Source organism: Rhinopithecus roxellana, chromosome 5 (genome assembly GCF_007565055.1).
Source record: "Rhinopithecus roxellana isolate Shanxi Qingling chromosome 5, ASM756505v1, whole genome shotgun sequence".
NCBI classification, from domain to species: domain Eukaryota; kingdom Metazoa; phylum Chordata; class Mammalia; order Primates; family Cercopithecidae; genus Rhinopithecus; species Rhinopithecus roxellana.
In genome coordinates, this window is record NC_044553.1 from 71,538,369 (window position 1) to 71,561,813 (window position 23,445).

At 36.9% G+C, this 23,445-nt stretch overlaps 1 protein-coding gene across 5 annotated transcripts in view; it reads right to left on the reverse strand.

Moving 5' to 3' along the window:
• Positions 1–23,445, reverse strand: part of C5H15orf41 (chromosome 5 C15orf41 homolog) — a 229,578-nt gene that overhangs the window by 93,633 nt on the left and 112,500 nt on the right. For all 5 annotated transcript variants that reach the window (XM_010367545.2, XM_030931252.1, XM_030931249.1 and 2 more), the window contains exons 8-10: positions 18,422–18,489; positions 5,763–5,828; positions 5,098–5,203 (exon numbers count right to left, since the gene is read on the reverse strand). In XM_010367545.2, coding sequence (XP_010365847.1) covers positions 5,098–5,203; positions 5,763–5,828; positions 18,422–18,489 — 240 coding nt within the window. The remainder of the gene's footprint in view (positions 1–5,097; positions 5,204–5,762; positions 5,829–18,421; positions 18,490–23,445) is intronic.

Here is a 23,445-nt window from a genome sequence, read left to right on the forward strand (position 1 = left end):
GATCTATGCACTTGCTTCCTTTAATACTGTCCTTTACAGTCAATCAAGAGAGGTCCATGTCCTGAACCCAAGCTTTAGGTAACTCTGCGCTAGCCACTGTCTAGTTATATCTGAATCCATGGAGTAAGGAGTTTATGGGGCCAAGGGAACATCCCCACCTGATGCCTGTTCTCTCAACCACTTTCTAGGCCACCTTCCAGGTATCAGTGACCTCAGAACTTCCTGATCTTATAGCCCTGAGACCACTCCCAGGGCCTGGATGGCCCTTTCTCTCAGGCTCATTCACCTGATAAGAGGGCAGACTACCAGAGTGTGCAACTCTGGCCTGAGAGCTGTGGCTTATGGGAATGTACAGGAGCTTGGATATGCAGACCTGGTGTGTGCTTGACACCTTTCCAGGTGTTGGATGGAGCTGAGGGTGGGAAGAAAAGGAAGGCAGGCTGTGCAGTGGGACCACCGCTGCCTGCACTGACACATGTAGCCTGCAAATCCAAGGAATCTAGGAATTCTTATGCAAATCTGAACTTTCAGCTCTTCACGCAGAATAGAATATATTTTATTTAAGGTCTGTTAATATGTAACTTTACATATTTAGACACATAGCATATAAGGCTCCATTTGTACTCTTGCTCCAGGCCCAGTTTCATGCATCCCTTAAAGAAACTAGAGATTATCCTCTGCTTAGAATTCTCAAGGTATTCTATGTCAAATTTCAAATGAGAGAACTCTCTGAAGTTTTGGGAAAGCAACCGACCAACATAAGATTATAAATATTTATCTAAAAACCTTTATAAAGTGAATTTGTCATTTAGTTCTCAGTTATTTTCTATTTTTAAAATTCCTTATGTTAAATACATTTATGCTCTATTTCATGAAACAGGACTGCAAAAGCCTATACATTTGAAAAGTCTGTAAAAGTTTTTCAGAAAAATTAGGCATTTTCCTCACTATCCTTCGAGTTGAATTCTCAAAGAATAAAATTTGATTGTATTATGGCTTAATGTCACAATGCCTGACAAATTCCTCAAAGGCTGATTCAAGCCATTATTGTCGTCAGACATCAGTAAATAAATACCTACTATCACCTACTATGTGCCAGATTCTGGGCAACCAAAGATGGATAAAACCAGTAGATAAGATGGAACTCAATATTAATTGGAGGAGGTTGACAAATAAACAAGCAATGACAATGTTTGATAGATGTTATGAAATTATTAGCAAAACACAAGAGGTGCACCAAACCCAATCCTGGAATGCAGGAAGGTTTCTCAAAGAGATGTCAGCCAAGCTGAGTGCTGAAATTAGCTGACTAGTTTATGTGGCAAAGAAGGCAATTAAAAATGTCTAATCGGAAGACTTCTAAACTTCATCAGTGGCATACAGAAAAAGAGACAGAGGGGAACTAATATCTTTTTGACTGCCAGGCACTGTGAAAGTGCTTTGTATATATTAAATAACTGATCTTCAGAGTAAGAGGGCAAAAAAAGTTTTATTCAGTCCATTTTATTGAGGAGTAAATACAGTAAATTGTTCCCAGTCATGGGACCAGAAAGTGGCATACTCTGGATTCAAACCCAATGTTCCTCCCATTACTTCAAGGATCACTAAATTGCAAAACCAAATTTTGCCCCATTTGTCCAGCCAAGAAGCTTAGATTTTCTTTGACAGAAGCAGAGAGGTATATCAACAAGGTGCACTTTGGTTGTAAAGAGATGTCTCTAATGAGAGCATGCCAGAATGTGACTGGAATGGCAGATAGAGGGGTTGAAACTTGCGGTTGCAATTTCCATGTTCTTGATCAGTGGCTGTTGGTAATTGTTCGTGTGCTTTATAGCATATGGCTCTTTCTCTGTCATTAAGGTCACTCAATATTTTCATTCAAACAGACCCACCAAAAGTGAGGACAAGGTGTCTGTCCCTACCTCTTTGAAAGGCCACACGTTAGAGAACATATATGTAACCTGATCTTAGACTGGTAGTATTGGTTTCTCTCTTTACAAGTCATCATCTCAGTATAAAAGTATACTTAGTAATAGAGGCCAAATTGTCAAAGAACTCACCTTTTGATTAGAGAAATAGGATAAGAAGACTTTTTATGTGTTGATTTCATAAGTAAATGTATTTTCTGGTAGCCTTATACAATTTGGGCCTGTATTTATGGTCCAAATGCTTCTGAGAGGCATTCTTTGTCTACTTTAACTCTGTAGAAGTAGAGAGTTTTGAGTAGTTGTTTAACCAAGGTTCATACCTGGGACTTGGGATGGGGATGTGCTTGTAGGAATGGCTGCTTATGTTCTTTACTCAATAGCTCTGACTTTGGGGAAGATGACTACATTGTAAAATTTAAATGTTTTCAACGTTAGTTAAGCTGAGTAAGAATATCAATTTACTACAAAAGAAAACTCATAGAAATGTTAATCTAAAAATTGGTGGCTCTGTAGTTATTTGCATGGGAAATGGATTTACACAAAAGCATTAGTCTAGGCCAGGTGCAATGGCTTACGCCTGTGATCCCAGCACTTTGGGAGGCCAAGGCAGGCGGATCATGAGGTCAGGAGTTCAAGACCAGCCTGGCCAACATGGTGAAACGCCATCTCTACTAAAAAAAAAATTAGCTGGGCGTGGTGGCGGGCACCTGTAATCCCAGCTACTTGGGAAGCTGAGGCAGGAGAATCACTTGAACCCGGGAGGTGAAGATTTCAGTGAGCTGAGATTGCGCCACTTTACTTCAGCCTGGGTGACAGAGTATGTCTCTGTCTCAAAAAAAAAAAAAAAAAAAAAAAAAAAAAGCATTAATCTATAAACAGTAATTGAACAGTCTTATTGTAAAATCCAATCTTTAATCTGAAAATAGTGTGACAATTAGGTAATATTAGTTTTTATATAAACTAGCCGCTTATCACTTGAATAAAGCAAAAAGCCCAAATTCTAACCGATAGCCTCCTTGAAAGGCTACCTACAGGTGGGAGAGAATTTCTTCCAATTCTAAAGAACTTCAGAACCTGCTAAAGTTATATGCTGAAGAACTTTAGCAATTGCTCACGTATATGAGTTGTGTTGAGGCAAAATACGAGAAGAGGAGGATCCCATACATTCACAAATGGGGTAAGTTCTCCTTCTGTTAAAATACTCCATCACCGGTAAGCTTATATCATTATCATATATTACAAATTTTATATACAAGTAAATGCCCCAAAGTTCCATTTTAAACCTGGGCACTAAATGTTCCTTTTTGAACTTGCATTTCTTGGCCTCTCTGCAGACATTTGGTAACATCAGTGACTTTTGTGACATTTACTCCTTAAATGATCTGGACCATTTAAAACCAAGGCTAGCATTCCCATATCACACATCGTGCCCACAATGAATTATGCTCACTTAGCCAGTATATATTCAAACAATGTGCTCAGGGAATGTAAATCAATAGTAGTCTAAGTAAAACATCACCAGAAGGGAAAAAGTAGAATGCAACAAAGTAATATAAAATCCAAAGGAAATTGTATTAAATTATCTATCACTCAGATATCCTTCAGGCATGTCAATAATCCATAAATCTATCATCCAGGTGACTAGATTATTTAATCAGCCTCTAAATGGTGAATGTTAAAGACACAGTAGGTACTCAATAAATAATTGAGTTGCTTTAGAATAAAGATAATGATGTGAAATTTTGAAGTAAGCTCTAGTATTTGGGATTTAGTTTGCAATTGTTCCTTAGAAAAGATATGACCAGTACCAAAGCTGGGGAAACAGTCTACCTGCCTACTGATTGAGCTTATCAGTTTTCTTTTTTTAATACTTTAGCAACCTAAACTTATGCAATTTGATTTTCTTGTCATTGCTTTCCCTGCACTACCAAAAATGATGCTTTCTTTACTATTTCAAACTCATCATAAAATTGCTAAAAATCTAAAATTCAGTTTGCCACATTACTGCTAATTTGAATAATGGCTGAATAAAAGACAGGAAACGCTGAACCAGCATTGATTTCTAAAACATTTTGCACTTTCCTCCTCCATCCCTGTAAAGTAAAGCTCGGATGCCACGCACAATTACACAAGAAAATCAAGAAAGCCATTACATTCAGCATTTTGTCATGATCATTGTTACCATGGCAAAAAGTGGGCTTAGGTTAGCACAGCTGCCACAGGCGAGGTCCACTGGCCTTTTGTAAAACTGAGTAACAATATAATGCCAAATTCTGTAGCTGGTCACTGTTTTTACCCTAGGACAAGGCTATTACCCACGGATGCACTGTCTCATTCCTTAAGGATCTGAGTCAATGTCATTTTATTAATGTATTCTTACTGTTGGCCGGCATTCCTGTTCTAAGGGGGAAAAAATGTGTAGTGTGAACACTTGGGACTGCAATACTAGAAAAAGCCAAAGTTTGGATGGTTGCATTGTAAATGACAATAGGGTTGTGCTAGAAATCACACAGATTTGGGAGTCAGAGATAAAAGCAGATCCATGATAACTAGCACTACAGCACATCATTTTCTCTGAGTATCAGCTTAGTTATCTGTAAAATGGGGATAAAAGTAACTTCCCGGGCATAAGCTAGATAATCAGTAAAATAAGACCCTCCCACTCTTTTCTTAATGCTGAGATTTCCATGTCTTCGGGAATGTTAATATGAGTTGGTAGGTAAACTACTCTCTATTCTTGGAAGGTATATCATTTCCATCTTTCCTATCATTTGGATACTTTTCTCAGAGAGCTGAGGATAAATTATTTTAAGGTCTGACAGTAAGCATAAATTTCACATCAAAAGGATAAAAGTTCAGTGTCAATATTGTAATATATACCACATCTTATTATCTGCATTTTAAGTGACACCAATATTATTGTAAAATGAATGAAAAATGGAATATATACTAATTTTGACCTTACGCAGAGATTTTTAGTTTTAAAAAATGAAGCAACATTATGAAAGCGGAGAAGTTTAAATTATCTGAAATGAATACATTAATCAAAACTCTATATTTACTAGAAACAAAGGCTACTAGCATTTTTACCAGCTAAACAAAATATTTTTTTCTAATGAGATTTCAGCTAAGTATCGTTTATCTTAAAAGAAAAATAATGAGACCTTACCTATTCCAGTAGCTCCAGAACTGGTCATGCAGGTAGGCGTGGTGGCTACATTCATCACCAAATGAGGCTTTGCTTTCAATCCAGTGAATTATGTGCCCTTCTACAGCTAAGGGACAAAGCATTACTAATATACGGAGAAGGGAAGGGAAGATTGAAAATTCTGAACTCTGCACAGGCCTCTCTAAGCTTCACATTAATGAGCACAGGCTAGCTCTTACCATCATCTATAAATGTAATTACAAAACAACACACTGTATATGTTCATTACAAAGAACATTTATGTGACAATCATATTCCTTTGATTTTCATTATATTCTTCAAAACTCCCTTTCCTAGTTCTCAGACTGCCTGTATAACTCGACAAGTGACATGCCAAGCAGACCAAAATGAGTCTGGCTTTTCAACAGATCTATGTTTAAGGAATTGGAAATTTAAAGAAATAAGTTGAAAATGACAACCAAAATATCTTTAGAAAACATGTTTATAATATATGCAAAAGATTTTAAGACAGATTTCTTCTGAACCTATTCTTTTCTGCCATTTAAAAATATTTTCCAATTATTCACCCATTTTTAATATTATAAAGCTAATTATTAACGTAAAGACATTAAAAAATACATCCCTTTTCTCTAAAAACAAATGCATAACAGAGTTGAAGAACTTACCAACTGGTACTTGTAAAATAAAGTCTGGTGTTTTGTCATAACCCTTTGCACGGAGCTGATCTTCATCTACAGGAAGAACAAATGCTATTTACTTACAACACTATTCAATTAACAAGATAGGAATATATTTGTTTTTATTTCTTAAATATGCATAAAAACTACTACTGTAGTCATACACATCTTTCTTATGCATGCAGTGCTGTGTCAGAATAAATGAACTTTCTTAACAACCCTGAAGCGTAAATATGCTTCAGATATGCTTCTTTCATTATTTTTTCTGCATTTTTTGTTATTATAAACATCACGAATTCAAGCTGTCATATACTACCTTTTTTGTAATTGAAAGTACTCAAAATAAAGTAATATACTTACTGATTTAAAATAAAGGCTTTCACGGCTGTGAAAATTACAAATGTTATCAGCTAGTATTGACAATTTATAGTAAAGGGCCAAGCACAGTGGCCTCTACAATTATGAAAAAATGCTTTCAATAAAGCAATTACAAAAGTTTAGTTTCAATTAGTGAAACTATTCCCACATACAAGAAAGAGACAAGGACAATGAGATTGCCATAAAGAATTAGTTATCCTGCTTAATTCCTTTGGTATGCTATTGTTTCTGGCATTTACCTGAGTTTTATAACAATATGTAATTCTGAAAAGCAAACATTTTCCTAAGTCAGTTCGATTTCTTGTTCCCCTGTAAATATCAATGATCTATTCAGAAGGAAAGAAGGCAGGAAAACAGGAAGCTTGACAAAGTTGGGAAAAACCAGAAAGGTGATTGTTAAAAAAAAATCCACCAATATTTTCTAAATGCTGTCCTTGACTTCTAATGGCATTACAATGTGGTTTCTGAAATGGGGAGTTCTCCATTAGATTTTGGAGTGACCTGGTCATTCAATTCCAGACATGGCTTTTTGTCTTCACCCAACCTCAACTAATGGCCCGACCAAGTAACAAGGAAGGCTGTGTGGTCTCTTAACACCTACTGGGCTGTTGACATTGTCATGCATCCCATTCGCCTTCCTGCATCACCTTTGATTAAAATTAATGGCCCATTCCTAGTGTTGGGTAGCTTATTTCCAATCCATTTGTCAGCCCAAGACAGTGGTTTCATGGCCAATGTTCAGAAACTCTGTTTTAGAACACTCTTGTGCACATCTTGAAAGGTCAGCATTTTAAATGTAAATAACCTTTTAATGACAAGACACATATTTAAAGTAGACATTTAAGTTAAATTTTGTTAAAAGTCAATATCCTTAAACTGTCTAGATTTTGAAGGATTGGTGCCAGTATTCAGAACAATCTCCCCTCCTTGAAATATAAAAAATCTCAAGTTAATTATTGAGATAACGAAATACAGATTGAAATAATATGACTTTAAAAACAAGAGAATTTGGAAAGTGAGCTGTAGATGAACAAGACTGGACAAGTTTCTGTTCTGTAACTATACTCTGACCACAATGAGAATATTTAATAGAAAAGGCATTTATTAAAATCAACTCCAGTGCCTTGAGCTGATGTTTCCGGTAGCTGATGAACAGTTTTAAAATCAATGGTGACATTAAAAAAGATAGATTAAGATTTCATTAAAACTCTCCTAGTTTCATCAACCTTTGCAGATGTTAAAATCTGTTTCAGAAAGAAAAATGATTATGTTTCTGATAATAGTTCCAAACAAATTTCAAAGGTCACCAAGCAATCTAAATGCACACACAAAAAATCCCTTTAAAAGACAGATGCTGCACTCCTGTTCACTGCACCAAAATTACTAACATGATATCTACAATTTAAACTGCATGACTGACTGAATATGAAAATTAACAATCCCAAACCCCAAAACCGAAACACAAAACATCAAGTGTGGCTAGGGATCCTTCCCATCTTTTTGTGGTGAACTTCAACAAACTACAACTGGCTCGCTCTGTCTCTTTCTCTCTCTCACATACACACACCCCTGTCTCTCTCCCTCCCTCTCACTCTTTCTCTCTCAACATGAAGCTGATTCAATAATCATTGTAGCCAAAGGATAGCATCTGGAAGTCTGTGTCACCATTGGTGATCTCAGACTTCCATTTTTTTTTTTTTTTTTTTTTTTTTTAATAGTAAAGAGGTTATCCCAAGCATCTAAAATACTATGTATTGGGCATCTTCTTCCTTTAATTTATTTACTAAACTCTCACTGCCCTAGCTTCCTCTGTTTCAACCTTTGGCTTGCTTCCTTCATCCTAAATCTAAGAAAGGACAAGGTGACAACTTGGCAAAGTTCAGACAAAATGATAGTACCAGGGTAGGAAGCAGCATTTTGAAACAGGTGGCCTTGTTCACCTGTTCTAGGCCCCAGGACACTTAATGTCCCCAAAAGATGAATGAGTAAAATACAAGTGCATGTTTACCAGTATCCATGTCTTTACAAATCCTATCTGGATGGACAATAATTTTCTTTCTTAATTTAATTCCCTACATATCAACGAGGCACAAAGGCACCAACTAGGCTCCAAGTTCAAGGTTTTATTGGATAACTCTCACTGTTATCTTTCATCCTGGGTCCCAACTGTCTGTGCTACATGTTCATCTGAGGTTCATCTCCATTGTGTAAAAAAGACAGCATCTCTTTCCTTAATACTGATGGGAAAATTTTTCTTTGATGTCAATTTTTTTTTTTTTTTTTTTTTTTTTTGAGATGAAGTCTTGCTCTGTCGCCCATGCCGGAGTACAGTGGCACAATCTTGGCTCACTGCAACCTTCGTCTCCTGGGTTCAAGTGATTCTTCTGCCTCAGCCTTCCCAGTAGCTGGGATTACAGGTGCATGCTACTATGCCTGGCTAATTTTTGTATTTTTAGTAGAGATGAGGTCCTCCATGTTGGCCAAGCTGGTCTTAAACTCCTGACCTCAAATAATCTGCCTGCCTCGGCCTCCCAAAGTGGTGGGATTACAGGCGTGAGCCACCATGCTTGGCCTCAAGTATTTTAAATAACACTGGGCCTATCCACTCCTTATTATTTTACTAGAATTCCCCCACAAAACCCAATCTGTGCCTGGTGCCATTGTTGGGTGGGCAACTCTTTTTTCTTTGGCTATTGATCTGTTGAGAGACAGATATATATATATATCTATATCTATCTATATATATCTTTATACTCAGTTTTACAATTTATGTTTTCCTTGAGAATCACACATTTCATACAGGCTCTTATCAAACGGCATATATTTGAGTCAAGTAGTTACTTATGATTCTTTGAATTTTCTAAGTGGAAACTAGATGTTTAAGTAATATAAACTGTTTCTTCAACAGTAATATAAGATGTTTTCTTCAAGAAAAAAGTGATAAAGATTAAGAACAAAGTAAAAATAATATTAGTTAGAATGAAAAAAGGTAATGGCAATAATATGAAACAGTACTTTTAGTATGACTTCCCCAAATGGTTGGGAATCAATATCAAACCAATCTTCAAATCCTGCATGTATGTCTTAGTGACTATAGTAGATACAAAGTAAGAGTCTTCTGGTTTAAGGTATATATTTAAAAACCCAATATATTTCATAACCATTAAGTTCATTAATGTCATAGTTCAAGTGTTCATTATCAAAATTAATATAGGAGTATTATCACTTAAAAGCAGACCTGTTAACCTTCAGATTCACAAAACACAGATTTTTAGATAATGGGTGCCTCAGAAACATTTCTGAACTAGTAAAATTGTAGAGATTACTAGTCCAACATTTCAATTTACACACAATACAACTGGCCTAGAGAGAGGTTAAATGAGCAAACAAGACCAAGACCTCTCAAATCACTGCAAATACAGGGTAAGTGCCCATGTCAACCAAGTTGCAGTTGGTCCCAGCAGACCACATACCATTCCTAATTATGCAGATATTTAAATTTGATCAAATGTAATATTTTTAAGGTGGGGAAAAATTTATTGCTGTCTTGGAAGATCCTGAAATGTAAGAAAGGAAGACTGCCATCTGTGAGCTATTTAGACAACACCTGCCTGAAAAGGAGATGAACTAGACAGTATCTTGTTTTCTAGCACTTCAATGGTCCTCTCTCCAATTTATCTTAAATAACTCAATAAAACCACATCCAAAGATGATGTTAATTTTCAAAAACAACCCAGGTCTTCATTTATCTTGAAGTTGTCAGGCCTGTCTTTAGAGGTTATTTTTTAAAAAGAAATTACACATGCATAAAGAACATTCTGAAGGTTTAATTTCTCTGGCCTTTGAATTACCCTCTTCTCTAAATACCCAAAATATCCAAAGCAATTAAGTACTAATTACACAATTTCTTTTCTTAAAATAAAGGGCTGATTTTGAGTCAGTGAACAACACACATCTGAAACTAGTTAATGTATACTTAAGAATCACAGGGGGTATGAGGACTACCAAGAAAAGGTTTGAGGGCTTTAAGTTTGTTTTGTTTCATTAAAAGTTTTACATTTTAAAAGTATAGTCATTTCCATACAAATCATGCAGAATTCCAGTTCACAACATCTGAAAATGAAAAGTCACATTCTGACAGGACTTTTATCTACGAATTTATAAAAAGTTTTCTAAAATGCTAGATTAAAATACACTGTATGATAAGAAGAATATTCCTAACACCAAGTGCATCTTCACTAAATTGGGGGAGGGCAAAAAAGACATATATCAACACATATTAAAACTATGTCTTTTCTACTCTAGTAACTAATTTTGTTTTACTGTGTTCTTTTTTTCCCAAAACTCTGTGTAACTCAATATTTGGAGTTACGATCTTTGTTCTCTATATTTTTATGTTCCCTAAGAGTAAGTTTCACAGCCTTTTCTATACAATTTAAGAAGTTTGCAAGGTTTCAGTAACAGATATTACATGTTATGCAAACCATGTGCAAAGGCACACAGAATAGACATGCATTTAATGGGGAGACCAATAGCACAGATAAATGAAATCTTCAGAGAACCCAAAACTTCATTATAGCTGTTAGTTTCAACCTCTTCCCCCAAAGCCTCTTATCAAAGCCACTAATAAGGAATACAACTGACTGCTCTGACCTTGTCCTTTGCTTATGTCTTTAGGGGATAATACTAGTGAAAATTGAAGTGCCTTAAAGATAGGAAACAAATGGGAGGTCAAGAAGCTGGGACAGTGTGGAGAGGTTAGGTAGGCAACTGGTAGCTGTGGAGAGGCAGAGGACAGGAATACGAGCAAATAAAGTAAAACTCTTCTATATTTTATACCAGATCATGCTAAATCCTTTTTGTTGTAGGTGAAGGGACAAATCAACATGGTAGAATAAAAAGATACAGGACAGGCTGTTGCGAGGGTAGCAGCTGTGATGTAAGGCCGAAGGACAATTTGTTTAATCAAAACAAGTGCGGTGGACAGTCACTAAAGCCCTTTCCAATTCCAAGATTCAGAGGAAAGGTTGAATGTTAGCTTTTGTCTGCCCTGGTTCTTTTTAGCTGTAGTCACTGAGGTTAGACCCTCTTGCTGGGCCAGCTCCATGTGTCGCCGAACCAATCTCAATGGAGAGAGGCATACTAGCAGTTCTGAGACATAAAAAGGATCTCCTACACAGACAGATGTGCACGTGGGTGAGTGTGAGTGAGTGCACACATGCACAGGACCAAAGGAGTCAATTCAGCAATCACAGGAACGGGTTTGATCCCCAGTGCCTTTGGTTATGGTGAGTAAAACCCTAGCCTGTAGTTAATTATCTGCAGGGAGAGGGAGATTTTTGATTTTGCTGTCCTGTATGTCATCCTGTCTGGCATTGCTACCCTACTCTCACAATGCGATTCTCATGAGTGGGTAGTAATGTGACCCCAAATCACTGCCACAGGGCTGGATGCAGACTAGCTGATCAGACCCCTTTCTGAGATATATATATACACACACACACCATATATATATACACATACACACACACACACATATATATACACACAAACACAAACATACACACACACATGTATTTGAGACAGGGTCTCTATTGCCTAGGCTGGAGTACAGAGGTGCCATCATGGCTCACTGCAGCCTTGATCTCCCAGGCTCAAGGAATCCTCCCATCTCAGCCTCCCCAGTAGCTGGAACAGCAGGTGTGAACACCTGGCTGATTTTTATTTTTTGTAGAGTGGGCAGGGGTGGGGGGTAGTCTTGCTATGTTGCCCCGGCTGGTCTCAAACTTCTGGGCTCAAGCAGTCCGCCCACCTCAGCCTCCCAAAGTGCTGGGATTACAGGTGTGAGCCACTGCACCTGGCCCTTTCTGAAATTTGTTATGTGGCAAAAGAGAATCACCAACTTTGCTCTGGGGTTACAAACTCTAAGGATTAAACAAATTAGCAATCACCAGCAATCATCTTTGTGACCTTGTGACCTGAAAATGAAGCCAACACAGAAAAGAGCAGAACCCAAAAAGGACAAAAGATAATAATGATATTGTTTTGCCTTCTGGATTCTAATAAGAGACACAGCAGCAGCAAATCTCTCCTTTGGACTTCCCCGGTGTATATTTAAGCCAATAAATTCTCCTTTTTTGTGTATATAATCTAGTTTGATTGGATTTCTGCCACTTACAACCAAAATAGTTCCAATACATCATTAGCGACCCAAAAGCCGATGATTCGTGGACATGAGCTAACCACCAAGAGCTGTGGTGAGGGGGGCTGGGAGCAGGGAGCACCCCATCGTAACTGGCAGTGGTGAGGGAGGCCAGGAGCAGGGAGCACCCCATCGTAAGTGGCTGTGGTGAGGGAGGCCAGGAGCAGGGAGCACCCCATCGTAAGTGGCAGTGGTGAGGGAGGCCAGGAGCAGGGAGCACCCCATCATAAGTGGTCATGACAACCTTTCTTCAAAGTTCCAGGGAGCTGAATCTCAAACTCAGCCGATAAGAAAACAAACATCCAGAAAGCATTTCATCTTCCAGCAGCATATGCGTTTATGGTCCTTTTCTCAGTCCCAGGGAGAAGCGTGCATGAGCACATTCAATAAGGGGAGTAAGTAAGAAAGTCTCTCACTATGACAATCTCTTCAGAAAGGGGAGAACAGAGCCCAAATTCCCCACCTCCCACCCTCCATTTCATGTTCCTGTTACTCTAAAAATGGCATCATATTTTTAACCTTCTGATAGACAGGAATTTAAATGGTGGATTCCTTATGAAACACCCAACCATCTCCATTCCCTTCAGCCTACATAATTGCATGTTTCATTTCTGGTCTCTTACTCTCTGCCGCTGACATCTGCAAATACACACAATCTTGGTATTCTAAATCTCATCTGCTCCTGCTGTCTATTCTTCACCTGAGGTCATAATCCCCTGTTTGTCACATCATAATCAACCTCCCCAGCAGAGTACTGTTGCTTCAGGTGAGGAATAAAGCAGCAGGGACAGATGAACTCTTAGAAACAAAGATCCTAATTTCTTACGGCAAGGGACATCCTTCACTACGCCTATTTGGCTTTACAGATTATACTGTCTCAGAGTCCCACAGAGTAATACATTAATGCTACACAAGCACCCCTGTAAAATTTGCTGGTTTGTCCAAACATAGGGGCATGGGTGAGGCAGGGGCATAGCAAATGCCTCTCAGGTGTCACTCAAAATAATTGTTAGCGTCTACTAACAGAAACATTCACTGGAAAGAATAAAATATCTCCAGGACCATCATTATTAGGCCAAACTTAACAAGAATTTGCACCAGCCGGTGGCTGTGGCCGTCACTAATGAAAGTCCCTCCAACCTGGAGATATGCCAACCCAGAAAAGACAGATGGTTTATCTTCAGTCTTTGGTATGAGCTCTTTCATATTTTACCTAACAGGGCAAACTGTCTTGTTGTCTTCGCATTGTCACTATTTTCTGTTCCTTTCCTGTCTTTTTGTCTAAAGCTCTAAAAAAAAAAAAAAAAAACCAGAACCAAACCCAAACTGAACAAAACAAAAAGGGGAAAAAAAATAGAGGGTATAACATAGCAAAATATGGTCTCAATAATCACTTGAGAGATACAAATCAACACTTCTCTACCAGTAGATGAAATACATTTTCTATTTAGTCTATACGGCATAGAGTGAACCCTTAGCAGAGGTAATGGGATGATCACAATGCTTATGGTTCAATTTAAAGTTGAGGAGTTTTTTGTGTAGCTAAGCCGAGGAGTGGGCAGCAAGTTCTACATGTCTTTTGAGACTTTAAATGCTGATATCTATCTATCTATCTATCTATCTATCTATCTATCTATCTATCTATCTATCTATCCATCCATCCATCCCCTATCTATCATCTATCTATCTTAGTTAGAGACAGGGTCTCACTCTGTCACCCAAGCTGGAGTGCAGTGGAATGAGCACAGTTCACTGTAATCTTGAACTCCTGGGCTTAAGCAATCCTCCCACTTTGGCCTCCCAAGTAGCTGGGACTACAGGTGCCTACCACCACCCCAGTTAATTTTTTTGAACAATTTTGTGTAGAGACAAGATCTCCCTATGTTACCCAGGCTGGTCTTGAATCCTGGCCTCATGTGATCCTCCTGCCTCAGCCTCCCAAAATACGGACATACGGCCAACAAATATTAATTCTAAATTAATCATCCTTGGAAGGAACTGCTGACTTGTACTGAAACTTATCTTCAATTTTCCCAGAAGACTCCATGTTTGCATCAACTTAAAAAAAAAAAAAAAAAGTTTGTTTCTTTAAAATTCTTAATGGTGTCTGCCCACAGCAGACTTAAAAGAGTAGTTAGCTACTGGCGATAGAGCCAACCTTATGAGCTCAACTGGCCATCCTAGATATACACTGTGGCAGGAAGGTCCCGATGAGAAAGAACAAATGAATAAGAAAATTCCGTCACTATTTCAGGAAAAGCAGCCCATGAGGCAGCAGCATTTTCTTCATTCATAGAGGACAGTGACTGATATTGAGTATAATTTGTATCTTTCTTTGAAAGGTTTAATGAAAGTAGCCTAACAGCTTTGAGTTTTTATTTTCATTATCAAGACAATCATGTGAGCACCTACTAAGTGAGATGCATTCTCACTGGATTCTCACTGGATCAGAGAGAAAACTGCAATCTCATTGGATCACACATGCAATACGGTGCTTGGCTATGAGCACTGGGGGCACAGAGTGCTTATAATCAATCATTTCATACTAACTAGTGTAGTTCCTGGCATGCAGAGAACACAACAAAAGTTAATTGAAAAGAATGAATAAATAATGAAGGGAAGAATTACATGGACTCTCAGAAACTGCTAGAAATTATCTGTGTTCATTTGTAGTTTGTCTCCCTACTGGACCATAAGCCCATTAAAGCAGACACTTCATCTGACTTATCCAGTGTCTAAAACAGTATCCAACTTAGTAACTTATTTGTGGACTAAATGAATAAATATGCGCATGAAAAATATTTTTTAGTTGGAGAAGCTGAAGTCATTTATTTAACTTTGACCCGCCTTAATACAATATACTTATGTGTGGAAGTACAAATTGGATAAGTTTAAAAGATAGGATGAACTCATATCAGTACATTCAAATCTTCAATGATAAGAACACTTCTTTTTTTCTTTCCTATAGTGCCTGGCTAGATCTTGTGCCATAACAACTGCTCAGGATGCAGTTATGAACCAAGGAAATTTAAGAAAGAAATAGTGATTTACTTTTATTTTTCCCTTCAACTGGTAAGAGGAAAGATAAAATATGCATTTTATAAAACAAATATAGAGCACAATGTGTGGAAAATTTAGAATGGGGTAAAATATTTTCGGGAAAGTTATAATTCTTAAATATACGAATTATCTTATATTAAAAGATGAGAATATTTGTCTTTCGAATATAGTCCAAATTAGAAGCCAACAGAGAGAGAGAGAGAGAGAGAGATTTTCTGCTTAGCAAAGGATCAAAATAAATTAAACATATTTGCAATGTCTCTGCAACAAAATTCAAGGTGTACACATGTAAGCAAGAAAGAATAAGATTAGTGGTCTACTTATTTCCCAATATTTTTTCCATAGTTGGCTTTAAAATGATCTATCTAAATTTACCTGGCACAACACTTTAAATCTAATTAATCACTGTGAAGGGGTATTTATAAGGTAAAAGGACAACAGCCTCATAACAGTATTTCATACAAAGCTTTCAATCTTCATTTTTCAACCACAAACATATGTTAATCCAATGCTACATTAAAAATACGAAGAATTAATAACTTCTTTGTATGTTGATGAGGAAATGCTTTAAAACAGGGCTCAGGTTGCATCAACTTCCTATATCTCATTCATTCATTCATTCATTCATTCATTTATTTTTTTGAGACGGGGTCTCGCTCTGTCGCCCAGGCTGGAGTACAGTGGCCGGATCTCTGCTCACTGCAAGCTCTGCCTCCCGGGTTCATGCCATTCTCCTGCCTCAGCCTCCTGAGTAGCTGGGACTACAGACACCCGCCACCTCGCCCAGCTAGTTTTTTGTATTTTTTAGTAGAGATGAGGTTTCACTGGGTTAGCCAGGATGGTCTCGATCTCCTGACCTCGTGATCCACCCGTCTTGGCCTCCCAAAGTGCTGGGATTACAGGCTTGAGCCACCACGTCCGGCCTATCTCATTTATTGTTAAAGATCAATTAAATATCCTCTTTGAGTATGCTTCCATAAAATAATTATCTCCAGATTCTACAGCACAGAGGAACAGATGAGACCCATCAATTTCAATTTCAAGTCCCTTTTCTGTACTTGTTTGCAAGTAGAGATGACCCCTGGACCACATTTTTACATTGCTTTTGTCAGCCATGGTGAATCCAATCTAACACATTCAAGTTCAAGTAAGCTGAGGACTAGGACTAAGTTTAGCCCACATCTACAATCTTTGCTTTTTTTTTTTCTTTTTTTTTTTCCCAGCTGGGATCAGCTAGTTCTCAAGAAGGAAGCAGAGAAAAGTTAGGCCAAACAAAAAAATAGGGCTGAAGGCCTGACTGTCCGTAGGCTGATGGCACCCAGAGAGTAGTGCTCAGCAGCTCCGACAATGCTGCTGCTTACTTGGTGGCTTAAAACGAAACAAAACAGAAAACAGACGTGGCCATGACATATTGGTCCCTATCTGAGTAATCGATGTGATCGGATATTTCATAATGCTATCAGAACTACCCGGCTCCAAAACATATCTCATAGTGCATCATAGGCCACTCATTCCAACTGGTTCTGAACTATTACATATTTTCCTTTTGATTAGACTTTTAAAAGGTGATTTCTTCCAACTTACCCTCTTTCCATAGGCTGAACAATTCAACTGTCCCCATATGAAAAATCTTGCTGCTTCAATATACTGAGATTTAATTTAGTGACTTGAGAACACCTGCCTAATTGATCAACTTTATTTAACCCTAACTAGGGAATATTTATGATATCTCCAAGCTTCAAATTAAAACAATCTTATAATACATTCAATTTTATGCTACAGTTTATTAATAAAAATATCAAACATTAAGATTTGGAATAGATACTTTGTAGGACTTTATTAAACATCTCTTCCTTACTTGACATTTCTCTGCATTTGGTTTTCCTTGGCCAATTCTTTGTCCATTTTAGAACAAAATTTATGTAATCCAATATTGTTCTATTTTTTGTGTATGTCCTAAAATAAACATTATGCAGACTCTTCAATATCTATATAAAATAGATCTGTTTAATAATAAAATGACTTGTATGTAACCTTTACAAATTACCACATTAAAAGTGGAGAAGAGAAATTAATTCATTGTAGAGTGCTTTATGGTTTCTGTGATCACTTATTATATGTATAGTCGTTTGAGGCTTAATGTCTTTTTTTTTTTTTTGACGGAGTCTCGCTCTGTCGCCCAGGTTGGAGTGCAGTGGTCGAGATCTCAGCTTACTGCAAGCTCCGCCTCCTGGGTTCACACCATTCTCCTGCCTCAGCCTCCCGAGTAGCTGCAACTACAGGTGCCCACCACCATGCCCAGCTAATTTTTTTTGTATTTTTAGTAGAGACGGGGTTTCACTGTGTTAGCCGGGATGGTCTCAATCTCCTGACCTCGTGATCCGCCTGCCTCGGCCTCCCAAAGTGCTGGGATTATAGGTGTGAGCCACTGTGCCCGGCCTGAGGCTTAATTTCTAATGCTTAAGAGATGTTGAAAGAAATAATAATCTGTAATACACAGACACATGAATACATGTGGGATTTCAAAAAAACATAATAAATCCATGATGTCAATGAACGTTTGGCATGAAATAATAAAGGCTTAATATTTTGCTTTCAAGTAAAAGTACTACCGAGTTCCATATATGAGACAAATATACCCAACATGAATCTTTCTAACTGTTCTTTTTAATATATAAAACATTGTATAGACAATATTTCTTTTGTTTCTTTTTCTCATAAGGCCTAGATTATGGTTAATATCTCATGACACCAAAAGTAATACTGCAACAGATATTAAAGCATTTTTTCAGCCACTTATTCTATAAAATATTAATTGCAAGCCTGTGCATGTGCTGTATATATAGGAGATTAGGTAACTGAGTTCCTGCTCAGTTCCAAATCAATAAAAGATAATATGCAGAGCATCAATCATCATTCACCCTTCCTTTAGTGGAAGATTTTTAAAATATATATCTAAGCACTCATGGAGACAACACAAGCTACAGAAGATGTGAATAATACTTACCAAGGAAGGACAGGTTTTTCTCTAGAAGTAAGTCTCTCAGCAGGACTTCATGCTCATGACCAATGGCACTGGGAAGTTTCAGTTAAGGGGGTAACACAGGCAGAATTATACCAGCAGGAAAATGCTAATACCAGGTCTATACTTTGAGATGACATGAAGCATTGAGGTAGTGTGAGCAGCCATTTTCACCCTTAGTCCACATCTTTGAGGAATGACATCTCTACACACATCCCCTCATTTAAATAATTTGATCGAATTTTTCTACAATTTTTTAAAACTTTTTTTTTTTTTTTAAATAGAGACAGGGTCTTGCTCTGTTGCTCAGATTGGAGAACAGTGGCACAATTATAGTTCACTATAACCTTGAACTCCTGGGCTCAAGCGATCCTGCCACCTCAGCCTCCCGAGTAGCAGGGACTACAGGGGTTTACCACCCACCATGCCTGGGTAATTTTTTTTTTTTTTTTAGAGATGGAATCACACTATGTTGCTCAGGCTGGTCTCAAACTCGTAGGTTCAAGTGATTCTCCCACCTCGGCCTCCCAAAGTGCTGGGATTACAGGCATGAGCCACTGTGTCCAGCTTTTTCTATATTTTTCTATAGATTTTGGCAAACAAAGATTTGTAAATGGATGTGCACTTTGTATTTTGAAAAGAAGGAGAGACATTTTAAATGTACTTTAATCTGTGTTAAAAATCTTTCAATTCAGCTGGGCAAGGTGGCTTGCGCCTATAGCCCCAGCCACTCTGGAGGCTGAGGTGGAAGGATCACTTGAGGCCAGTTGGGTAAGGCTCCTAAAAAAAAAAATTCTAAAAAAAATTTTTAAAGTAAAATCCCTCAACTCAATTTAGCATACATTTATTAAGCACTTAATAGGTACCGTAAAGAACACTAGGCAGCCTTTGCCCTAGAAGAATTCCTAGTCTTAGAGAGTTCTGTAAATCTGTGAATTCACATTTGTCATCAGGCCAACATTTAGAAACTTCTTTGTTTCACTTCCAGTCGACTGTTGCGACTTGCAAGCCAAACAAATGACTTGTTAAGAATATATGTAATCTGCAGGAAAGACATCTTAGTAAAGAGTTGTGGATTAGGGTGTGGGTACAGAGGCTATTTCAAGAGTCTTTTTCTCATGTGTGTATGTATATGCATGTATATGCATCTAAATAGATACACATATGAATGTATATTTTTTCAGTGCTTACTATGTGGTAGACACTGTGTTAAGTGCTTTTAGTATGTAATTTTATCCTCATAATTATAAGAATTATTTTATAGATGAGGAAACCAAGGGTCCGAAGGTACGTGCACAGGGCATACAGTGAATGAGTGGCAAAGAAGATAACAACAAGACCTCTGCCAAGTCTATGTTTATGACCTCCATATAGCTTCTCAAAAGTATTAAAATTATGTAATAATAATTGATAATAGCTAATATTTCTTAAATATCATACATGAAGTCTTTGTGCTAAATACTTTAGGATACCATCTTACAATAGCCACACAAATAGATACTATTATTAGTCCCTCTTTTTTCTTTTTTTTTTTTTTTGAGATGGACTCTTGGTCTTGCCCAGGCTGGAGGGCAGTGGCACATCTCGACTTACTGCAACCTCTGCCTCCTGGGTTCAAGCAGTTCTTTGGCCTCAGCCTCCTGAGTAGCTGGAATTATAGGTGCCTGCCACCATGCCCAGCTAATTTTTGTGTTTTCAGTAGAGAAGGAGTTTCACCATGTAGGCCAGGATGGTCTCAAGCTCCTAACTTCAAGTGATCTGTCCATCTCAGCCTTCCAAAGTGCTGAGATCACAGGTGTGAGTCACCGCACCCAGCCTATTAGTCACATTTTTACAATTAAGGATAGTAAGGTTCAGGGAGGCTGGGGAATTTGCTGAAGGTCCCATGGCTGGTAAATAATGAAATCAGGAGTGGAACGTGGAAGTGCTGTGTATTTTCCAAACAGATGAGATTGCCCAAAGTCTGAAAAGGAGTGTAATCCTAGTCTAGTATTTCAACTGACTCAAAAGCATTTGCATTTGGTAATAATTATGTGAATCATTCCTTTCATTGTCCTTTTCACTGATATCATCAACCTGGTCACATCACTCCTTGGCTTACCAGAGAAGCTGATTCTGATCGAGTTCAACTTAAATAAAACTTCTATGTTGTTTGTAAAAAAAAAAAAAAAACCCTAGAGAATTATCTTGCATTTTACCAAAATATACAGGAGAATACTATTTAAATCTTAGAATCTAAGAGATGTGGCCATTTATGTTCCAGCAAAACATGCCCTAAATCATCATTATTGCCTTTTCCTCCAGTTGTCCACTGCCCTCCAAGGCACATGGCTCTGCTTTTTCAGTTTCTAAAGAGAAACAAAATAAAGGAACACATTTTTAAACCACAAGATTTCACAAATTTTCAGAGTCCATTGAAGACATTTGATGAATAACTCTCAATGATCTCTCATTACTAGGGACATCCCACATTTTAGAACTGAATTATTTACTTCTATCCCACATAAATGTGCTCTCATTTTTATTGTTGTAAATTATTTACATCTAAAATGTTGAATCATGAAACTGAGGTTTCTGATGGTACAGAAATGAAACCCACAGCATTTGAAGCTTCCTGCATCATTATCTTTCCTTGCTTCACAGTTTATGCTTTTGTCTAATAGCTGTGTCCTGGAGTCACACTTTGGAAAGTTGAGGTGGCTGATTTCTCACATTTTTTCCTTGGTGAGTATAAGCTGTGGTGGGAAAGGTGTAGGTGGGCATGGCTGCATAGGAAAAAAGACAGTAGATACCAAAAAAAAAAAAAAAAAAAGAGAAAGCACAATGATGATGTATATACTCTTTGCTAACTGTGCTTTCTGTGATGTCTTACTAGTAAATGACCAATTTATTTTATTCTACTTACACAAATATAACATTTTCATAATGCACTAAGAAGGTTTAGCACCTATCTTATTTACCGAATGTGTGCTTTCTTCCTCACAACATGATGTAATTTACTGAGAGTAAGCAATGTAAATATTACCAAATTATCAGAAAAACAAACAGCATATTTACTCACATAGAAAAACAATAATTTTTATTTGGTGTGAAATAAAATAATTATTGCTGATCAGTCTAGGAAACATCTATGCAAGTGTATTTATACATTATATGAAACTGCTACTACTTCAATACAAAGACAGAATCAGTTTCTCTGTAAACTTTCCAGCCTGTTTTATTTTGCATGATAAAAGCAATCACCAATTTGAAATTTTGGAAAGATATGTTTCTTAATTACGCTTTGCTTGATATAAACATATATAAAATGCAAAGGCTAGAAAATAAAACTTATAAAATCTGTAGTTTTACTGGCAACAGACATAATGAAACTGCAAAAATTATAACCTAGTCAGTGAATGTAATTTATAGACATATGTCATTATCTTCATCAATTGAAATCATGTACTACATTAAATTCTACCGGCAGTAACACAGCCAAAAAAGGAAAGTGAATGATGGCAAAAATGTAAGGAAAATACTCCAAACAGAATTTATAATGCTCTATAAGCAAAAACACTTAGACTTTGTCTATAATAATACCTGTTATTGATGTATGGCAGTGACCATGGGCAAAACTTGTAAATAACCTCACAAGCCATTTTCTTCGCCAGCAATACAGCAATCTAGTTTCCCGTAAGCATCTCAACTATTACTGAAAAATAGCCTCCTGGCATTTACAAAGCAGTTGACTTCATACTTTAGTCCATGCATACATAATTAGATAGTTATATTTAAAATCAATATGCAATCCTTCAAAAGACATTATGCTTTTAAAACCTTAACTTTAAATTGATTTTTAACTATTTTATGTGCTTTAAAATTAACATGTAATTCAACCCCAGATACTCTGAGATGGTGTTAGTTGTTATATGAATGTGCTAAACTTTACCAGTGTAGCAACATGAGATTGGCACTCCTACAATTTCTAACACTATCATTAATTTTATACTGAATATAGAAGTACAATTTCACCTTGGTTTAATAAAAAGGTGAGCTTGGGATAATGCTGTGTTTTTACTAACTTAAGCTAGACTGGAGAAACAGACTTGGAAGATAAATACATAAAGGGCTATATCTTCAATACTGAATATTCTTGTAAGAGGGCTCTGTTAAAAGGTTATTTATCAAAGATTACTTATAAAGGCATGATTTTCTTATTACAAATATTACTGATTCTAAGCCTTTGTGAAAGAAGGCGGAATATAAACACATACACGTACACAATTTGACTAGCAGGAGTTTCCAACAAAAAGCCTCGTGACTAGTAATTACTGAGTCACAATTCATCACAGTGCCATCCATGCTAACAAAATCCATACCAGGAGGGACATGTTTATATTATTAAGAGGGGTGAAATTCATGGACTCAGATAGAAATTATTCTCATAAAAATTACTTATTATTTACCATTTAAGTAGTAAATTATTATAAAAGTAAATCTGATAAAGGATTATTAAAAACCTTACTGTTGCCACAGTACTACTAAATTTATTGATTAATAATGTCCTACTATATGTAGTTACTGTCTGCCCAACCTTGTTTTAAAAAGTGAACATTAACTCTTTAGTAATCTCAATGTCTTTAATGAAAAGTGACTAGACTTCTGTTTTCACAACCTTAAATTTATTCCAAGAGGAAAAATTAACTTGATTTCTCTAAAAATGTTTATTAGGAATCCAAATGCCGGCTCAGATTGTAATCAGCATTTAAGCAATAAGAGTCTGTTGCCTTTAAAATGTGATGTCTCTGGAAGCATTTTAATCACAACCTCCATTACCTCCAGGCTCTAAATTTATTCTAGTAAATTCAACAAAATTTGGCTCATTTTAAATGGAAATTTGTTATATTTTTAAAAAAATATTTCCTGGGATGAGTAGATACATTTCAAGACATTATGTTACCTGCCTAATGACTCTGTACCTTTAAACTCATTGAAAACCCAGCAGTTTGAAATAAGCATGTGAATGT